This window comes from Bubalus bubalis, chromosome 3, assembly GCF_019923935.1.
Source record: "Bubalus bubalis isolate 160015118507 breed Murrah chromosome 3, NDDB_SH_1, whole genome shotgun sequence".
In the NCBI taxonomy this organism is placed as follows: domain Eukaryota; kingdom Metazoa; phylum Chordata; class Mammalia; order Artiodactyla; family Bovidae; genus Bubalus; species Bubalus bubalis.
Genome location: NC_059159.1, coordinates 89,284,743 through 89,303,707, shown reverse-complemented (window position 1 = coordinate 89,303,707; position 18,965 = coordinate 89,284,743). Strand labels below are relative to the sequence as shown.

At 43.1% G+C, this 18,965-nt stretch overlaps 1 protein-coding gene across 3 annotated transcripts in view; it reads left to right on the top strand.

The window, feature by feature from the left end:
* Positions 1-16,076, top strand: part of SH3GL2 (SH3 domain containing GRB2 like 2, endophilin A1) — a 222,913-nt gene extending 206,837 nt beyond the window's left edge. For all 3 annotated transcript variants that reach the window (XM_025281474.2, XM_044939815.1, XM_025281475.2), the window contains exons 4-9: positions 1,776-1,919; positions 4,388-4,521; positions 6,919-7,077; positions 9,494-9,597; positions 11,794-11,924; positions 14,505-16,076. In XM_025281474.2, the coding sequence (XP_025137259.1) occupies positions 1,776-1,919; positions 4,388-4,521; positions 6,919-7,077; positions 9,494-9,597; positions 11,794-11,924; positions 14,505-14,704 (872 nt within the window). In that variant the 3' untranslated portion in view covers positions 14,705-16,076. The remainder of the gene's footprint in view (positions 1-1,775; positions 1,920-4,387; positions 4,522-6,918; positions 7,078-9,493; positions 9,598-11,793; positions 11,925-14,504) is intronic.
* Positions 16,077-18,965: the final 2,889 nt, after the last annotated feature.

The window sequence follows — 18,965 nt, the reverse complement described above, 5'->3', positions numbered from 1 at the left end:
ACCAAGATACAAGCATGAATCAGTAACCAGCTTTCCTAAAAGGAATAAATCTTTAGAGTGTGAAATGGTCAAAACAGGATTTGAAAGGATTAACCACCACGTGTGATTTCCTTATTCTGTTTGTTTCATCTCCATTTATCTTCTTTCCTTCTACCCATGTGCTCCCTCTTACTGTCTGGCGTCTGCTTAGTCCAGTTTTCTTTGTGCTGCTCTTATTCCTTCTCTGTGTTCCCCTGATACTGTGTGTGTGGTGCATTTATCATGTTTGCTGCCCCTCTTGCATATCTGATGCCGTACTATACTACAAGTACGTTGTCAGGGACTCTGTCTTTCCTGGATTTCAAATAAGGCTTATTGTACAAAAATCTTTGAATATAAACTCTAATGATATTATTCCCCCCCAAAATGTGTTTTCATATGACATTTTCAGTTTTTAAAACTATGTATGATACACTTTTCTATGAGGAGTAAAGAAAATGTGAATTTTATATTCTTATATTTTTCCAGGTACCACCAGGCTTTGCATATTGCTATTAGCAGGACTAACTGCTAATCATTATGTGACTCAAAGTTTAAAGATGCTTCTCCCCCAAAACCTTCTTTGCAGGGCCCACCCATACAAACTAGGGTGTTACTATATTTTTGTGACTTGCTATAATCTCCCTGCATGACACTTAGTATATACACTTCACTCTAATTGCTTTTAAAATAGATGGTACCTTGTAAGCTTCATTAAGGTAGAGACCATAGGTGTCTTGTTCATTATAATATCCCTGGGACAGGCTTAGAAGGGGATCCTCTCATAATAATTCTCCTTGTCTCCAGATTCAACCTTTGAAGCCCAAAGTTTAAATAAAACCCTATTTGAACCTAATGTTCAAGATGAAATGTCAGCCACTAAATACTGGAAGTGTATGCATTAGCTGGGATTCTGTAAGGGATTGCCATGCAGATGGAATCCTACATTAATATGCAGTCCCAACTCTGAAAATGAACCTGAAAAACCATAGCATCAAGTTAATCATCGGGTCTAACAGTGTCCTAATAAAGCTGTTTCTTCCATGAAAACTGGATTTACCTTCTAGGCACTTGTCCTATAAAAATAAAAGCAAAAAAGAAATTGAAATGCTGTCTTTGTGGCACAAAACTCATTTTCCGGAGCAGTTATGTTCAAGTGAAGTAATTAAGCCTTTTTAATGAACACAGTATTTCTGTTCTTCAGGGGTCTGTTTACTGTCAGAATCTTAGTAAAGAAGTGATTTTCCAAATAGTTCAATTTTATACGTGGTCTAAGTGAAACATGGCAGAAGGCCCACGTTGCAAGAATTAACAATGAATTTCCTACTTCAGTCCATAGGCTCCTAGAATTGAAATATAAAAGTGGAATCCTAGAACTTAGAGGTCATATAACCCCATGGTTTTTAAGTGCTTTCCCAGGTCCACAGAAGAACTGCATGGCCACAGCAGTGAATAGAAGACATGGGAAGATGGGCAGGAGGACACAAAGATGGGACCTTCGCCTGGAGAGCTTTGCCTTTGCTGTTAAGTTCCTCATGAGATTCTGAAAGAAAGGGAGAGTTTAGTGATGAAAAGGGCATGCTTGTGTTTTATCTGTGGACCAAGCTGCACATATTATAGATGAGGACATTGGTGAAGGTACAGTTTTCAGTAGCTGAACTGGTTTAGAGTCTGCTCAAGGCCTGATTCTCTACCCAGCCCTGTTTTTCCTACATCACACTGCCTACTTTGACAGTCTCTTATTTCTTTGCCTGCAGCTTCCAGAGCCAAACTCAGCATGATCAACACCATGTCGAAAATCCGTGGCCAGGAGAAAGGGCCAGGTTACCCCCAGGCAGAGGCGCTGCTGGCAGAGGCCATGCTCAAGTTTGGAAGAGAGCTTGGAGATGACTGCAACTTTGGTAACGTGTGCTTCCTCACATTTTCAGTTTTCATTTGTCTTGGGGATCTTAGTGCCACTGGAAAAAGCCCTGCAGGAAATAATTAAGACCATTTTATATTTTGATACTCAGTTGTGGGTCTTGTACACATGGGCCCCTTATTTGTTTTCAGAGTTGCTTTGTCATTTTTAGTGTCATTTGTCTTAGAAATTTTATTCACTTTCTTTCTTCCTCATAAGATCCCATCATTACCATAGCTGGCAGACACAGCCAGAGGCCTGGATGTTTACCACTGTGTGTGTCTGGCAGGCCTGGATGTTTACCACTGTGTGTGTCTGGCAGTGCCTGAGCGTTGGGGCAGAGGGAACTGCCACACTCAGCAACGGGGCAACACCCCACTCCACAAGCTTTTTCTTAGCTTCTGCTCATCTGTGTAGGGTACCTAATGTGACACCCCTGGCAAATTCCTTTACCTCGCTCTCCTTGGACCCTCAGCTGCCATACTAACCACCTTCTGTTTTCAGTCCTTCACAATGTGAGGTCACAGCAAATAATTGTTCTTCCTGATTGAGCCCTGCTCTCCCTTCCAAGTTTTTGCTGAATACATTGACCTTAAACAGATGTCCTCTAGGGGAGAGCGAGTACTTGGGACTTCCCTGGCCGTCCAGTGGTTAAGAATCAGTGCTTCCACTGCAGGGGTCGTGGGTTTGATCCCTGATCAGGGAACTAAGATCTCACACTCCATGCAGTGTGGCCAAAAATAAATAAATAGATAAAAATAAAGAAGGCACTAGTGGTAAAGAACCACCTGCCAATGCACGAGATGTAAGAGACATGGGTTCAATCCCTGGGTTGGGAAGATCCCCTGAGGAGGGCATGGCAACCCACTCCAGTATTCTTGTCAGGAGAATCCCAAGGACATAGGAGCCTGGCAGGCTACAGTCCATGGGGTCACAAAGAGTTGGACACAACTGAAGCGACTTAGCATGCACACACACAAGTATTTATGGAGGGCTTCCCAGGTGGCGCTAGTGGTAAAGAACTCACCTAGCAATGCAGGAGACATAAGACATGAGCTCAATCCCTGGGTCAGGAAGGTCCCCTGGAGGAGGGCATGGCAACCCACTCCAATATCCTTGCCTGGAGAATCCCATGGACAGAGGAGTCTGGCAGGCTGCAGTCCATGGGGTCACAAAGAGTCAGACATGACTGAAGTGACTTAGCCCACATGCACAAGTACTTACAAAGGAAGGTTCAGTTCAGTTGCTCAGTCGTCTCTGACTCTTTGCAACCCCATGAACCGTAGCATGCCAGGCCTCCCTGTCCATCACCAACTACTGGAATCTACGCAAACCCATGTCCATTGAGTTGGTGATGCCATTCAACCATCTCATCCTCTGTTGTCCCCTTCTCCTCCTGCCCTCAATCTTTCCCAGCATCAGTTCAGTTCAGCTCAGTTCAGTCGCTCAGTCATGTCCAACTCTTTGTGACCCCATGAATCGCAGCGTGCCAGGCCTCCCTGTCCATCACCAACTCCTGGAGTTTACTCAAACTCATGTCCATCGAGTTGGTGATGCCATCCAGCCATCTCATCCTCTGTCGTCCCCTTCTCCTCCTGCCCCCAATCCCTCCCAGCATCAGGGTCTTTTCCAAAGAGTCAATTCTTCAAATGAGGTGGCCAAAGTACTGGAGTTTCAGCTTTAGCATCATTCCTTCCAATGAACACCCAGGGCTGATGTCCTTCAGAATGGACTGGTTGGATCTCCTTGCAGTCCAAGGGACTCTCAAGAGTCTTCTCCAATACCACAGTTCAGAAGCATCAATTCTTCAGCGTTCAGCTTTCTTCACAGTCCAATTCTCACATCCATACATGACCACTGGAAAAACTATAGCCTTGACTAGACAGACCTTTGTTGGCAAAGTCATGTCTCCGGTTTTGAATATGCTATCTAGGTTGGTCATAACTTTCCTTCCAAGGAGTAAGCGTCTTTTAATTTCATGCCTGCAGTCACCATCTGCAGTGATTTTGGAGCCCCAAAAATAAAGTCAGCCACTGTTTCCACTGTTTCTCCATCTATTTGCCATGAAGTAATGGGACCAGATGCCATGATCTTAGTTTTCCGAATGTTGAGCTTTAAGCTAACTTTTTCACTCTCCTCTTTCACTTTCATCAAGAGGCTCCTCCAAAGGAGGGTAGGGAACTTCCAATTCCTTTTCAAAGGAAAAGCAAACTTTTATGTTCTCTATAGTAAGGAATGCTGGCCCCCACCCCTAGGGGCATTGAGTCTGTTGTACTCAGTGAACTTTTATGAACTTTCTCAGATGGAAAATACACTGATCTCCAGAGGGCATTATATACCGTCTCTTGTCTTGGTTGTCTTCAGAAGACAGGCAGCTGTTCCCAGGTTTGGTTTGTGAGGGGCCCTGTTACTGCAAGTGCATTTCATCTTTGTTCTTTAATGTTCAAGGGCTTCCTTATCACCTTGCAGGCCCAGCGCTTGGTGAGGTGGGGGAGGCCATGAGGGAACTCTCGGAGGTAAAGGACTCCTTGGACATGGAAGTGAAGCAGAACTTCATTGACCCCCTTCAGAATCTTCATGACAAAGATCTGAGGGAAATTCAGGTACCTGATACAAGTTATTTGCAAACTGGATGTTGGAATTGTACAGATGCAGGTTCCCTTTTCCTTTAGGAAACATTTTTTTTTAAACTTACCATGCATGTTGTCAACACTGAGCATGTGAACTGTAAAAAATCCAGCATGAAAAATCAAGATAAATGGTAAATGTAATACTTTTTGCCCCATTATTATGACTGTTCCACTCATGAGTATTGCATTTAATTTCTCCATGTTCAGTTTTCAAGTTTTTCAAGCATTTTTCTCCAGAAGGATATTCTTTCCCTGACTATACAATTTTATTAATTATTCTATGTTTTCTGGGATGATTTTACCCTCTAAAATACCAGCTATACCAGTTGTTGGCTTGTATATGTAGTTCTTCTTTTACACTATAAACTTGTGTTTTCATAATGGTTGTTAGACTTGAGGAAATATACCCAACTATCCTTTCTAAAACATGTAGAACAGTTTGCTGCTGCTGCTGCTAAGTCGCTTCAGTCGTGTCCGACTCTATGTGACCCCATAGACAGCAGCCCAGCAGGCTCCCCCGTCCCTGGGATTCTCCAGGCAAGAACACTGGAGTGGGTTGCCATTTCCTTCTCCAACGCATGAAAGTGAAAACTGAAAGTGAAGTCGCTCAGTCGTGTCCGCCTCTTCGTGACCCCATGGACTGCAGCCTTCCAGGCTCCTCCGTCCATGGGATTTTCCAGGCAAGAGTACTGGAGTGGGGTGCCATTGCCTTCTCCGGTAGAACAGTTTAGTTTTTCCAAATAAATAATGTTCAACTGGCTTTAACCTCTAACTAGGTGTGTAATGTTTGCTCATCCATTCTTTCAACAGATATCTGTTTAACTTGTCTGAAATTTAATTTTCAGATAAATGAAGTCTCTGCAATCTCTAGCTTAAATCTTCAACCCTGCCACACTGTTGCTAGGTGGCAGACTCACTCCAAACCTAACTTGTCTCTCTGATTCCAGTGCTCGGTTTTGCAGCTGACTGCAGGTTCAGACATTTGAAAAGGGCATTCCTTCCAAAGGGACAAGCACTTAGTTTGGATCAGGGCATGGGCTGGAGGCAGGGTGTGTGGTGGCAGGAAGGTCAAGGATTTTCTTCCTCCCACCTTCTCATTTCTTCCCCACTCCCAACTTCATTTTCATTTCCTTCCCTCTCACTCCCTGAACATCCAGGGTCAAGAGAAATCTAGCACATTTCCCTCCACCCATTAATAGTGGGACACTGCAGCTTGGAGAAGGCGATGGCATCCCACTCCAGTACTCTTGCCTGTAAAATCTCATGGATGGAGGAGCCTGGTGGGCTGCAGTCCATGGGGTCACTAAGAGTCGGACACGACTGAGCGACTTCACTTTCACTTTTCACTTTCATGCATTGGAGAAGGAAATGGCAACCCACTCCAGTGTTCTTGCCTGGAGAATCCCAGGGATGGCGGAGCCTGGTGGGCTGTTTTCTATGGGGTCACGCAGAGTTAGACATGACTGAAGTGACTTAGCAGCAGCAGTAGCAGCTCGTAGGAAAAAAATACTTTGTGGCTTTGCGAAACTACTTTCCTAATTGGTTACTGGAGGCGTTGGGGCAAGGCTGGGCAGTCCCACACCTGGAATGTGTGCATCTGGCGTGATGCAAAGGGGAATTACTGCGCAGTGTTGGGGGTTAGGTCCTGATGAAGGTCTCTTTCAGGTTAGGTCTTAGGACCCAGTCTCATCATCTGTCAGATGGGAGACTTAAATTAATCCATGATTCTCCTAAAGCTGCATCAGTCTGCTAGGCTAAGTGCTAAGACCAAGTTGCCTGGACCTCAGCCCTGGATATTCTAATTCAGGTGATCAAGAATCCATAGTTTTAGTAAACATCTTAAGGTAATTCTAATAGACTGGACTACCTCAAAAATAAATCCCTTCCAGCACAAATGTTTTATGATATGAAAAAGGAAGAATACTTTTCTTTCTCACTTCATTTCAAGGAAACCATTTTTCCTCTGCCTTCCCACGAGATACCATTTCCTTGAAGATGGAGACTTGTGAGCCCCATATGCCTGTGCTTTCTAAACCTTCCTAGCTTCCACCCCTAGTCATAGGGTGGAGAGGCATATATTTCACCTTAGCTTTGACCCAGCAGGGGCAGACAATAAAGGGCATCAGTATTTTCCACAATTTCTTTCTTGCTATTAATTATTTTTAAAGGTGTTTCCCAAACATAAATGTCTTAGCCTTTAGAAGCATTTGCCCCTATTGATGTGTGTTTCTTTATTTCTCTGGTGATGTGATGTTTTAGAACTTAGCCTGTCTTATTTTGGAAGCCAGTGGGCATGGTGGGGAAGTGAGCTGTAAATAGTCCTTTTCCATAAGTCCCTTCAAAGCACATTTCTGCCCTGGATTTTTTCAGCATCATCTGAAGAAGTTGGAGGGAAGACGCCTGGACTTTGATTATAAGAAGAAACGACAAGGCAAGATTCCTGATGAAGAGTTACGTCAAGCTCTGGAGAAATTTGATGAGTCTAAGGAGATTGCTGAGTCAAGCATGTTCAATCTCTTAGAGATGGATGTGAGTGACTCTCCTGTGGTTTTTAATTTAACTTCACCTTTGAGGAAGAGGATTAATGTGTTAAAGGGTTATGAAATTTAAAATGTGAATCACTGATAGTACTATGTGGTGAAAGCTTCAGTAGATAGTTATTTTTTAAAATAATTTAAAATTATAAAGTAGACTGAGAAATTGTAAAGCTGTTTCTATATTCCTGTAGTTTGCTGTGAGCTTCCCAGATGGTACTAGTGATAAAGAATCCACCTGCCAGTTCAGGAGGCACAAGACTCGGGTTCAATCCCTGGGTCAGGAAGAGACCCTGCAGTAGATACAGAAACACATTCCAGTAATCTTACATAGAAAAATTCTAAGGACAGAGGAGCTTGCAGGCTCCAGTCCATGGGGTAGCAAAGAGTCAGATACAAATGAGCACACACACACACACACACACACACACACAACAGCACAACAAAAAGTTTGATGTAACTAGATTTTTGTCTGCTAATAATCTTAAACTATTATAAATAGTAGGGAGATAAAGAATGTTTCTGATGACCTGGGCTTCCCTGGGGCTCAGATGGTAAAGAATCTGCCTACAATGCTGGAGACCTGGGTTCAGTCCCTGGGTTGGGAAGATCTCCTGGAGAAGGGAATGGCTACCCACTCCAGTATTCTTGCCTGGAGAATCCCATGACAGAGGAGTCTGGCAGGCTACAGTTTATGGCATCACAAAGAGTCAGACACAACCAAGTGACTTTCACTTTCTGATGACCTATATAAGTCCAATAGTTTAAGCAAATACTCTGTTGAAATGTGAAGTGTAAGGCAAATTGACTTCAGATTAAATAAGAAAATCAGTCAATGTTGTCAGTAAGTATGTGTCCAATATACATTCAGTTCAGTTCAGTCACTCAGTCATGTCAAACTCTTTGCAACCCCATGGACCACAGCATATCAAGCTTCCCCATCCATCACCATCTCCCGGAACTTGCTCAAACTCATGTCCATCAAGTCAGTGATGCCATCCAACCATCTCATCCTCTGTCGTCCCCTTCCCCTTCTGCCTTCAGTCTTTCCCAGAATCAGGGTCTTACTCCAGTGAGTCAGTTCTTCACAGCAGGTGGCCAAAGTATTGGAGATTCAGCTTCAACATCAGTCCTTCCAATGAATATTCAGGACTGATTTCCTTTAGGATGGACTGGTTGGATCTCCTTGCAGTCCAAGGGACTCTCAAGAGTCTTCTCCAACACCACAGTTCTAAAGCATTGATTCTTCGGTGCTCAGTTTTATGTATGGTTAAGATGGTCTATATTTTGAGGTAAAGTTAACCTTTTCTTTCCAAAGGTAATTACAATTAAGGTTGAAGATTGTTGCATAGATACTACATTTGGGACATAGGTGAGATAGTTAAAAAGTTGCCTTCACATTTCCAGAATGCTGAATTATTTTTCATGGCTTTAAAAGTTGCTTTCTAACGACTCATGTCATAAGACCTGTTAACCAGATTTTCTGTCCTTGCTCATCTTCACCTCTAGCCCCATCAGTTGCTCACCAGCTTCTGCCAAGGTATTTACAGAGCCTTTAGGTATTTACTGCCCACCCCCCCCTTGACTGGTTACAGGGGAGGCATGTTGAACATATCCAGACTTCCAGACTCTCCAGAAACATTGCTAATTTGTGATTATGTAAAACAACGTGTCCATCTACCTACTGAGGAGGAACACCATGAGGGAGAGGGTGACCTGAGTCACAGCATTCCTTCTCTTCACCAAGGACCCAGCCCTACTCCAAAACTCATGGGGTAGCATTGCCTCTGTTCACTCAGAGGCAACTACTTAACTGGATCACAACGCAAGACACACATGAAGAGTAACCAAGGATGCGCAGAAGGTTAGAGGTGGAGTGAGCCCAAGGTGTCACTTAACCCAACCCTTTTACATTGCAGATGAGGGTCAGAGAGAACAAAAGATTTTCTGTCAAACCACACTGCCTCCCATAGTGCCTCATATGAGAAATCAATATTTACATTTTTATTAACAGCACTCATATTGACTTAGCATGAGAAGTATAGAGAGCAAAGAATGTTCTTGTCAATGCATCTTTTGTCCTATAGAAAGTCAATCAAAGAAGCCAAATCCTAATCAGAAGGTTGTGGCTAAGCATGAGATTTTGATGAGAGCTTTATGATCTCTGGGAGGATTCTGACTAATGTTTCTTCTCCTAGAACTAGAGTTTCCAAGCACAGGGATGCTTTCTTATCTTTAATCAATTTGTTACCCACAAAACTATCAGTTAGCCTGGCTCACTGCCTAGTCTTGGGCACCGCCGGGCACTGGGCTGTGTGTCAGGGGTAGCTGTGTCATTTGGACTGAGCGGTAGCAGATGATTAAGGACTGTAACCTGATAACTAAGACGTGGTTCCCCCGTTGATCTGCAGATCGAGCAGGTGAGCCAGCTGTCTGCGCTCGTCCAAGCCCAGCTGGAGTACCATAAGCAGGCAGTCCAGATCCTGCAGCAGGTCACTGTCAGACTGGAGGAGAGGTATTGTACAGTTCCCTGCATTTCCATGTCCATTTTCTTGCTATGAAATGGTGTATAAAGAAGTGGAAATATTAGAATACATTAGAAGAAAAACTTTCTTCAGGATTCCTACTGATCCTACATAAGCAACCTGTGAATCATTTGTTTTGATTTTATATTGTCTTGGGCTCTGTTTTCCTTCATTTCCTTCACTTTCCTTCATTCCTTCCTAAAGTTGTGTTTGGGCTTCCCTGGTGGCTCAGTGGTGAAGAATCTACCTGCCAATGTAGGAGACGTAGGTTCGATCTCTGGGTGGGGAAGATCCCCTGGAAAAGGAAATGGCAACCCTCTCCAGTATTCTTGCCTGGGAAATCCAATGGATAGAGGAGCCCAGTGAGCTTCAGTCCATGGGGTCGCAAAAGAATTGGACACAACTTAGTGACTAAACAACAATCGTCATGTGTTTTATGAGCAATCAATACGGAGGTAATACTTTGTCTGCTACAGATGGGACCCCCAGGAGGCTACTAATGATAATGGATGTGATTTGCTGGCCAGCTATGCTGTAGGTACTGAAGGCATATCACCATCAGTCATGTAACAGCCCTGTAAAACAAGTATCGTTAACCTCACCTGACAGACCGGCAAGCCTGGGCTCAGGGTCATGCAGCAGGGCCGCAGGGGCGCCCGTGGAAGCATAACCTATTGGAACACCTGTGTCGTTTCACACTTTGAGTTTCTCTGAGTGGTGATGAGGTCCATCAGATGGAGCTGATTACTTATGCCTGTTCCGCCTCCTCAGATGGTCCCCGTATCCTGGCTGGGGTGGTTTAATTATTAGAGCTGTGAGGCACAGCCTGCACAGCTGTGTGTGGTGGCCCTGTGCTGTGTAATATGTGTTATTTTATTTGAGCTGAATGTGTGCACATCAAAGGATTGCCTCAAGAGATTTTATTCTCAGCTTATGGCCAGATTAGGCTCTCAGAGCTGCTGATACGGCTATAAATGCACAAGGCCTCCTGCAGGTATAGGGCTGTGTTATGAGAAACTTCCTCAACCTGTTGCCATGTGGCCAGCCTCATCCTCTCCTCAGTGTCTTCCTTGACTAGTGTTTGGACAGTGAACCCTTGTGGAAACACGTGTCATGCTCTGAAGCCTCTAGGAGGGTTGAAAACCATGCATTTCGTCATACTAAAGAAGCATGATATATCTTTGTGACATCTGCTGAGCATGAAGGCCACTTTTCTTTGTTCCCTCTGAACCATGTTTGGAGCCACTGTCATTCTACAATCGCCATACCCTAGAGAAGGGGACGACAGAGGGTGAGATGGCTGGATGGCATCACTGACTCGATGGACATGAGTCTGAGTGAACTCCGGGAGTTGGTGATGGACAGGGAGGCCTGGCGTGCTGCAATTCATGGGGTCGCAGAGAGTCGGACACGACTGAGCGACTGAACTGAACTGAACTGAACTGAGACTCCCCTCACACTTGCGGATTGGCTGTGCACTTTGCTAGTGAGCATCTGGTGCTGTGGAAAACACTTCGGGGTGTGCAGAATACATTTGCTGCCTGTGCCTTTCCCACTTCCTCCCATCTCCCTTGGATTCTTTCTCCTTCCTCTGTGCTGTACCCAGAGTATACCGTATTTCCTCCTCTCTTCCCTCCACACATTCTCAAGCTCAGCAGGGAATAACTGTCTTCTGGGAGTAGCTATTCATCTAGAAATGGCTGCTAACCATCTTTTACTTTTCTCCTCAAACCCTCTCTGACTTCTCCATGGACAGGTAGACTCCTCACCCCCAGCTCACCTCTGTGTTCCTAGAACATTTTACGCAGATCTCCATAATAGTGTTTACTACAGTTTACAGTAATCAGTTGTTTATGATCTGTCTTCCCACCAGACCATAAGCTTGAGGGTAAAACCAGTGACTGATTGGTCTTTGTGTTCCTGGCACCTAACACAGTGCATCCTTGCAAAGTGAGCTCTGAGTAAATGAGGGAGCAAGTGAGAGGAAGAATGAAGACAGTGAGGCTATAGCCATAGAGGGTGTGACTATTGCATAAAACATGGAGAAAGACACAGAAAAGAAAACTAAGGATCCTTTCTCATATTCTACAATGATAGACTGGTGGGTAACCTAAGTATTTTCTGGATTTTATGGCTTTTCTTTTTGTGTCTTAATTGGCTGCATCCCCTTTTTCTTTTTAATGTAGAATAAGACAAGCTTCATCCCAGCCAAGAAGGGAGTATCAGCCTAAACCTCGAATGAGCCTGGAGTTTTCAACAGGGGACAGCACTCAGCCCAATGGGGGCCTCTCCCACACAGGCACCCCCAAACCTGCAGGTAAGGAGCTGAGAGCTGCAGAACCCACTCCACAGGCCTTGGGCACCCCCAGCTGACACGCTTCCAGAAATTCTAGGAGTGGTCCAGTCTGGCTACATGAGGAATACACAGTAATATATTTCTTACAGAATGGTGGTGTCAGAAACTTAACGGAGTTCCTTCTTGTATCCTTGACTCTCCCTTCCTCTCCTTTACTCTCTCTCCTCTATTAAACTTTCTTTGTAAGTCCCTTTTTCTCTCACTGTCCACCATCAGCCCACACTTACTTGCTGCAGCAAGCACATTTGATTTTGACCTTTGTGGTCTTAAAGTCACCTTAATATGTCAGTTTCATTGTAGGGATGTCATGGGTTTTTTCCTGCCTGTTTTTCTGCTTCTGTGAATCTTGCCTGCATAAAGGTGAATACCCCTGGACAGTATGTGCCCACATACACTCACTTATAACCCACAGACAGCAGCTCTAGGAAATTAGATTTCTGGAGTCAAAGAAACACGTGGGTGAATATATTTACAAGTGAATATATTCTGAGTCTCAATAGCTGCTCGACTTTCTTCCTCTCCCTAACCTCCAGCCAGTTCACTGTGCTGTAGTAACAGGTTGGTACAAGAAAAGTGAAAACTAATTTTCTATCAAGGATATTGGTGTATACCCAGTAATGTATCCTTTTAGCTGACACCGCTGCTGTCCACCCGCTACATGCTGATCAGGTAAAAGCCTGTGCTTGCGATATATTCAGCCTTAGTAATCTAATCTGCTTGGTTGAAGAAGAGGAACTGTCTGATACTAGATGTGGACTGTAAGGACATGCAGCTTTCTTCCATGTTTCCTGCATCCCCAGTGCTCAGTGTTTGATGGGAGGAAACAGGTGTCCTCAGGAGACTGCAAAGGAAAGAAGTGAGGTGTGTGATGACGGTGGGGGCTCTCTGCCCCTTGTGCTGAGCTCTGCTGCTCAGAGCACTCCGTGTGTGGATAACAGCAGTGCTTTTTAGAAGTTAGCCGGTTACAAGGACTAGTCATGTAAGTTATAGGTAACCTGTTCTCTGGTGCTCAGAAACCAATCACATATTCCACTTTTCTCTCAGAGACTCATTAACTTGCTTTCTCTAAATAAAAAATAAATAAATAAATAAATGTTATTGTTCCCCTTCAAAGCAGTCTAGGTGGCATGGATCTGCATGCACTTGTCTGAGTTTATTAGTATATGTGTATGCCTACTCTGTCAGTGGAGAAGGCAATGGCACCCCACTCCAGTACTCTTGCCTGGAGAATCCCATGGACAGAGGAGCCTGGTAGGCTGCAGTCCATGGGGTCGCTAGGAGTTGGACACGACTGAGCAACTTCACTTTCACTTTTCACTTTCATGCATTGGAGAAGGAAATGGCAACCCACTCCAGTGTTCTTGCCTGGAGAATCCCAGGGACAGGAGAGCCTGGTGAGCTGCCGTCTATGGGGTCGCACAGAGTCAGACACGACTGAAGCGACTTAGCAGCAGCAGCAGCGACTCGGTCAGTATGCTTACTGATTTAACATAGATCTCTTTTAAGATATGGGCCCATCCATCATTATTTAAATCAAGGTAAATATATTATTTTTCTATGCCATAGCTCTGATGGACACACATCATAGTCATATATGCGGTATATTAATGCACAGGTGTAATTATATCACTTTTATATAATCTCATTTAATAGCCACAGAAATAAGTTCTAACTGTTCCTTCCAATTTTAGACAAAGAAACTGAGACTGAAGTGCCTTACACAAGGTCACAGAGAGTAAGAACTTGAACGCAATGTTTTATATTGTCTTGTTTTTCACTATATTACAGCAACTTCCAAAGACTGAGGTCTTTATTTTTAAAAAGTGTGAACTGCACTGTTATTCTGATGCTGCAAAACATTGTCCGTGTAATGAACTGTACTATTTCATACAGGCAGAGATCTTAAAGTGCTAGTGTGGAAAGAATTTTGGCCATGCTCCATGATGAACCTAAATCTCACTGTGCTGTGCTGTGCTGTGCTAAGTGACTTCAGTTGAGTCTGACTCTTTGCAACCCTGTGGACCATAGCTCACTAGGCTCCTCTGTTCACGGGATTTCCCAGGCAAAAATACTGGAGTGGGTTGCCATGCCCTCCTCCAGGGGACCTTTCTGACCCAAAGATCGAACACTTGTGTCTTACGTCTCCTGCATTGGCAGGTGGGTTCTTTACCACTAGTGCCGCTTGGGAAGTCCAAATCCCGCTAAGACTCCTTAAGTCATTGAGTCTCCCATCTCTGCACGTTGTTAGGAAGGCCAGCCTTGATGAACTGTGTTGTATGTACCAAAACAATAGATGTGAGCAATTTTTAATACTGGAAAAAGAAACAGGAATTCAGCAACTCCCAGAAACATGAGAAAACTTCTGAAGACTGGTAGAGAGCAAGGTGCCATGCAGCAGACACTGGGGACCAGTGCCAAGAGGAGGCTTCAGCAGGAAGAGGAGTGAGGGAGGAGCCCAGGGGGACAGCAAGCCAGGCAGTAGTTGTGTGTGCTAAATTCCCCTTGTCTCTCTGTGTTCTTCTCTCCTACTCTCACTCCCAGGTGCCCCAATGGATCAGCCCTGCTGCCGAGCTCTGTATGACTTTGAACCTGAAAACGAAGGGGAGTTGGGTTTTAAAGAGGGTGATATCATCACACTCACTAACCAGATTGATGAGAACTGGTATGAGGGGATGCTCCACGGCCAGTCAGGCTTCTTCCCCATCAATTATGTGGAGATTCTGGTTGCTCTGCCCCACTAGGATGTTAACGCTGGCTGCTCACCTCTTCTTGACCCAGATAGTTAGGTTTAACCACTGCTTTGGTAATGCTGCTTACAAAACATCCCAAGTGCAGGCTGCAGTGGTCCAAGTCGTCAAGCCCTTCTGAGAACGTTTGGTTGACTCGTGTGATCCCACAGGAGTCATGGTGATGGATGATATCTTCTTAGCCTGGTGGGCATGGCATGTGCTTTTACAATACCATTTGAGACCAGCCAGTAGTCACAGAACTGCTGTTTACACAGTTCTCAGGGGGCTGTGGCCTCTGAGAATTTGACCATGAGCCACATCACATATCCACCATCCTACTGAAGATATTATCTATCACCGGCGGGCCGTCTCAAGGTCTCAGGTTCTCCATTTAAGTAGAAGAGAAAGTTCTTGTTTTCACATCAGCCCCTCCCAAACTCGTGAGTCACAGAACTGTCCAAGAAAGGCTCCCTCACCAGCAAATTATCTTCTTGTCTGAATAAGTGAATCCCTGGATGCTCTCATAGAAAGTGTTTAGTGTGGGTTCAAAGCCTTCTCTGAAAAGTCTCCTTTGTTCCCATGCTTATGCCTATTTCTGAGGTTCAGCTGGTTTTCTTCCCTCCCTGCTGTTAAAGCCAGAGGGTGATTCCCATTTTATCTCTAAGTAAGATGGTCATCATGTTGTGGGAGGAGCTGAAGAGGTTCTCTACTATGAGGAATTGGAAAGGACCTGGTCTCCAAGCTTTCCTTTCTTGCTGTACAGAAACCAGATATGTATACAGGGCATTCCTGAAGGTACACGGAATGGGGAACAGATGTCTTCACTTCAGTTCTGTTTATGAATTACATGTTTCATGAATCCATTTGGTACAGAAACACAAGAAGAAGAGCACTCGAAACCATTTGCCCACTAGTCCATAGACCAAGAAACAGTAACTATCTTCCCATTCCACTTTCTCCTTGTGTTCTTTGAACATCGTTTGTGCATATTCTGCCCTCAATGAGGACCAAATGAAGACGATTTTTGTGCTTAGCAGTTTAAGATGTGTGGCTGCATATGCAAGACTCTTTTGCAGTTGAGTAACGACATTTATTTCTGTCCCTTCTATCTCCTCTTCATTTTGTGTGTACAGTGCTATGCGTACGCTTATGAGTTGTTCTTGTTGTTTTTTTTTTTTTTGTATCAGTCATTAAAGTCTTGTTAGGTATCCAGAGTTCTATTTATCTAGCTGTACAGATTCTTTCAGAGGTTTAATGTGCTGCTTCGGATGTGCCACCTGCGGTTGTGGATCATGTGGAGTGAAAGGCAAATCTTACTGCTTAATGTATAAAGTCTTCCCACGGGAAGCGTTGCTGTTTCCAATAAATATTGCTGAAGACAGAACCAAAGGCTCCGGTGCTTTATTTTGTGTTAGTTCTCTGGGTCCAGCAGTGGGTGGACTAGTCTTCATTGCCTTCTGATACAGCCAAAGCAGACCTGCTTCCAACCTCAGACCTACTTCTCTGTAAGCAGGACGAGTTCCATTATCAAGAAGGAGTTAGCCTGGACACTGGTAACTTCTTGGTAACCCGGGGAAGGCGGAGATTTGAGAAAAAAGGATAAGAAAGTAGGAAGGAAAAGACTTCTATAAAAGTTAAATGAGATAGCATCATGTTGATATCATGAGAAGAATATAATGTTCAGAGGAGCAAATAAAAGATATCATTTCCATGAGTCTTTTGTTTTCTTTCATGCTTGAAGAGAAAGGAATCGACTTGGAAATACAGATTGGCCAAAAGCCAGCATTCTTTCTCTTGGTGTGTCTACTGGGGGTGTGGGGTGGGAGGAGGGGAGCAGTGCATACAGAATATGTATTTCCTGAGCTCCTGAGAAAATAAACATGTTCTTTGTGTACTGGGTGTCCTTGCGTTCTTCCATGCTGAGGGCAATAATCCAAAAGTTCTAATATAAAGCAAGTAGTTTTAATCTAACTTCTAAAGATTTACAGAAGACATACTAACTACACATATATATTATATATAAATTTCTCTAACAGAAATATTTTTTTCTACCTGTGAGTTAGAGTATTACAGATCAATTCTTCAAACCAGTTTAAAGAAGAAATTACCAATGACTTTATTGTGAATGGAGAAAATCCAGAAGAATCACAGGTAAACTATTAGAGTCAATAAGTAAATTTAATAGGATTACTGGATGTATAATCAATATCCAAAAAATTTAATATACCAGTAACAGTCAATTAGAACAAAGTAATTAAAATATACATCATTTACAAAGGCATAAAAATTCAAGTCCAGTATCGTGCATCGAACCTGGATTGGCAACTCGTTTCATACATGATATTTTACATGTTTGATACTGGATGCTTGGGGCTGGTGCACTGGGACGACCCAGAGGGATGGTATGGGGAGGGAGGAGGGAGGAGGGTTCAGAATGGGGAACACATGTATACCTGTGGCGGATTCATTTTGATATTTGGCAAAACTAATACAATGATGTAAAGTTTAAAAATAAAATAAAATTAAAAAAAAATTCAAGTCCATAGATATAAATCTAATAAGAATTATGTAAGAACTCTACATAGAAAGTTATGAAACATGTTTGAGAAAAAAATAAAGAAGGCCCTAAATGAGTGAAGAGATATTTATGGATTGGAAAACTCAACATTGTAAATATGTTATTTCTACTCAGATTGACCTATAGGTTTAGTGAAATTTCAACCAAAATCTCAGGAATTTTTTTGTGTGTATTTGAAAATTGACAAGCATATCATAAAAGTTATGTGAAAATGCAAGTGGATATTTCTTCCTAAAGAAGAACAAAAGAGATGGAGGACTTTTTCTCGATATAAAACATGAAGTTACAGTAATTAAGAAAGCTTGATGTTGATACAGTGAGAGGACAATAGATGATCCGTACAGAAGAGCAAGTCCAGAGAGAAGCCTATATATATTCAAGCAATATTTGAACCAATAAAGCTTTCTGTTGTCTGTAATGCTACACATACCAATGTGAGTGTACCTGTGTAATAGTAACAGATAGTAATAGTTCTGTAACATCAAAGGGAAACTAACAGCAAGACTCAGCACCACATAGAGTAATCTCATAATGCGTTAATGTCAAATGAAACTAAAACCACAGCTTCCAGAAAGAACTCAACGTTTAAGGGAGTCTTTTGGAGATCATTAATAATATACTTACCAGATTTGGAACTATCTGAATTCCTTATTTTAACTGAAGAATAATAAATTCCTTTTTATAAAACTTTACATACAGAAACAGCTGGCAGCTTTGTGGATCACCAATGAGAAGTTGAATCTACCCCTATACGTGTATTTTCCTAAGTCTAATCATAGAATGAATTGTCAGAGGTGGAAAGAGAAGCAGGACTAAACTAAACTGAACCAATATGATAAACTATGAGGCAGTTGTCTCATTAGTTTTTGTTTTTGTAATATGTCTGATAAGTGTTAAAAAGAAAACTTCCTGGGAAACTATTTTTCCTTATTTTTTCTTTGCTAAAAAAAAAAGTGAACAATAAGAATGGCATGACTGAGAATTGAAGTTTCCCTTACACTGTTTATAGTATATAACATACACCCTGGAATTTGCCAACACTTACTCTGTATCCATTTAGCAATGGTTTAGGATATTAAGATTATCCCAAGGCTCTTTTCAAGACAGCTTCTATAGTTCTAAATCAAACCATGTGGGCACTTTTTAAGACTCATTTCAAGACCATCTTATTAACCAGATTAAGAACTGAATTGCTGATTATCAGAGAAATGAAAATCAGTGCTCCAATGAGGGATCACCTCATACCAATCAGAATGGCCATCATCAAAATGTCTCCAGACACTAAATGCTGGAGAGAGTGTGGAGAAAAGGAAACACTCCTAAGTTGCTGGTGGGAATGTAAATTAGTTGAGACATTATGGAGAACAATATGGAGATTCCTCAAAAGCTAAAGAGTTAGCATATGATCCAGAAGTCCCAATCCTAGGCATATGTGCAGAGAAGATGAATACTAATTGGAAAAGACACATACACCCCAACGTTCATCAGTCAGTCAGTCATTTCAGTCGCTCAGTCATGTCTGACTGTTTGTGACCCCATGGACCGCCTCATACCAGGCTTCCCTGTCCATCACCAACTCCTGGAGCTTGCTCAGACTCATGTCAATCGAGTCAGTGATGGCATCCAAACATCTCATCCTCTGTCATCCCCTTCTCCTCCTACCTTCAGTCTTTCTCAGCATCAGGGTCTTTTCTA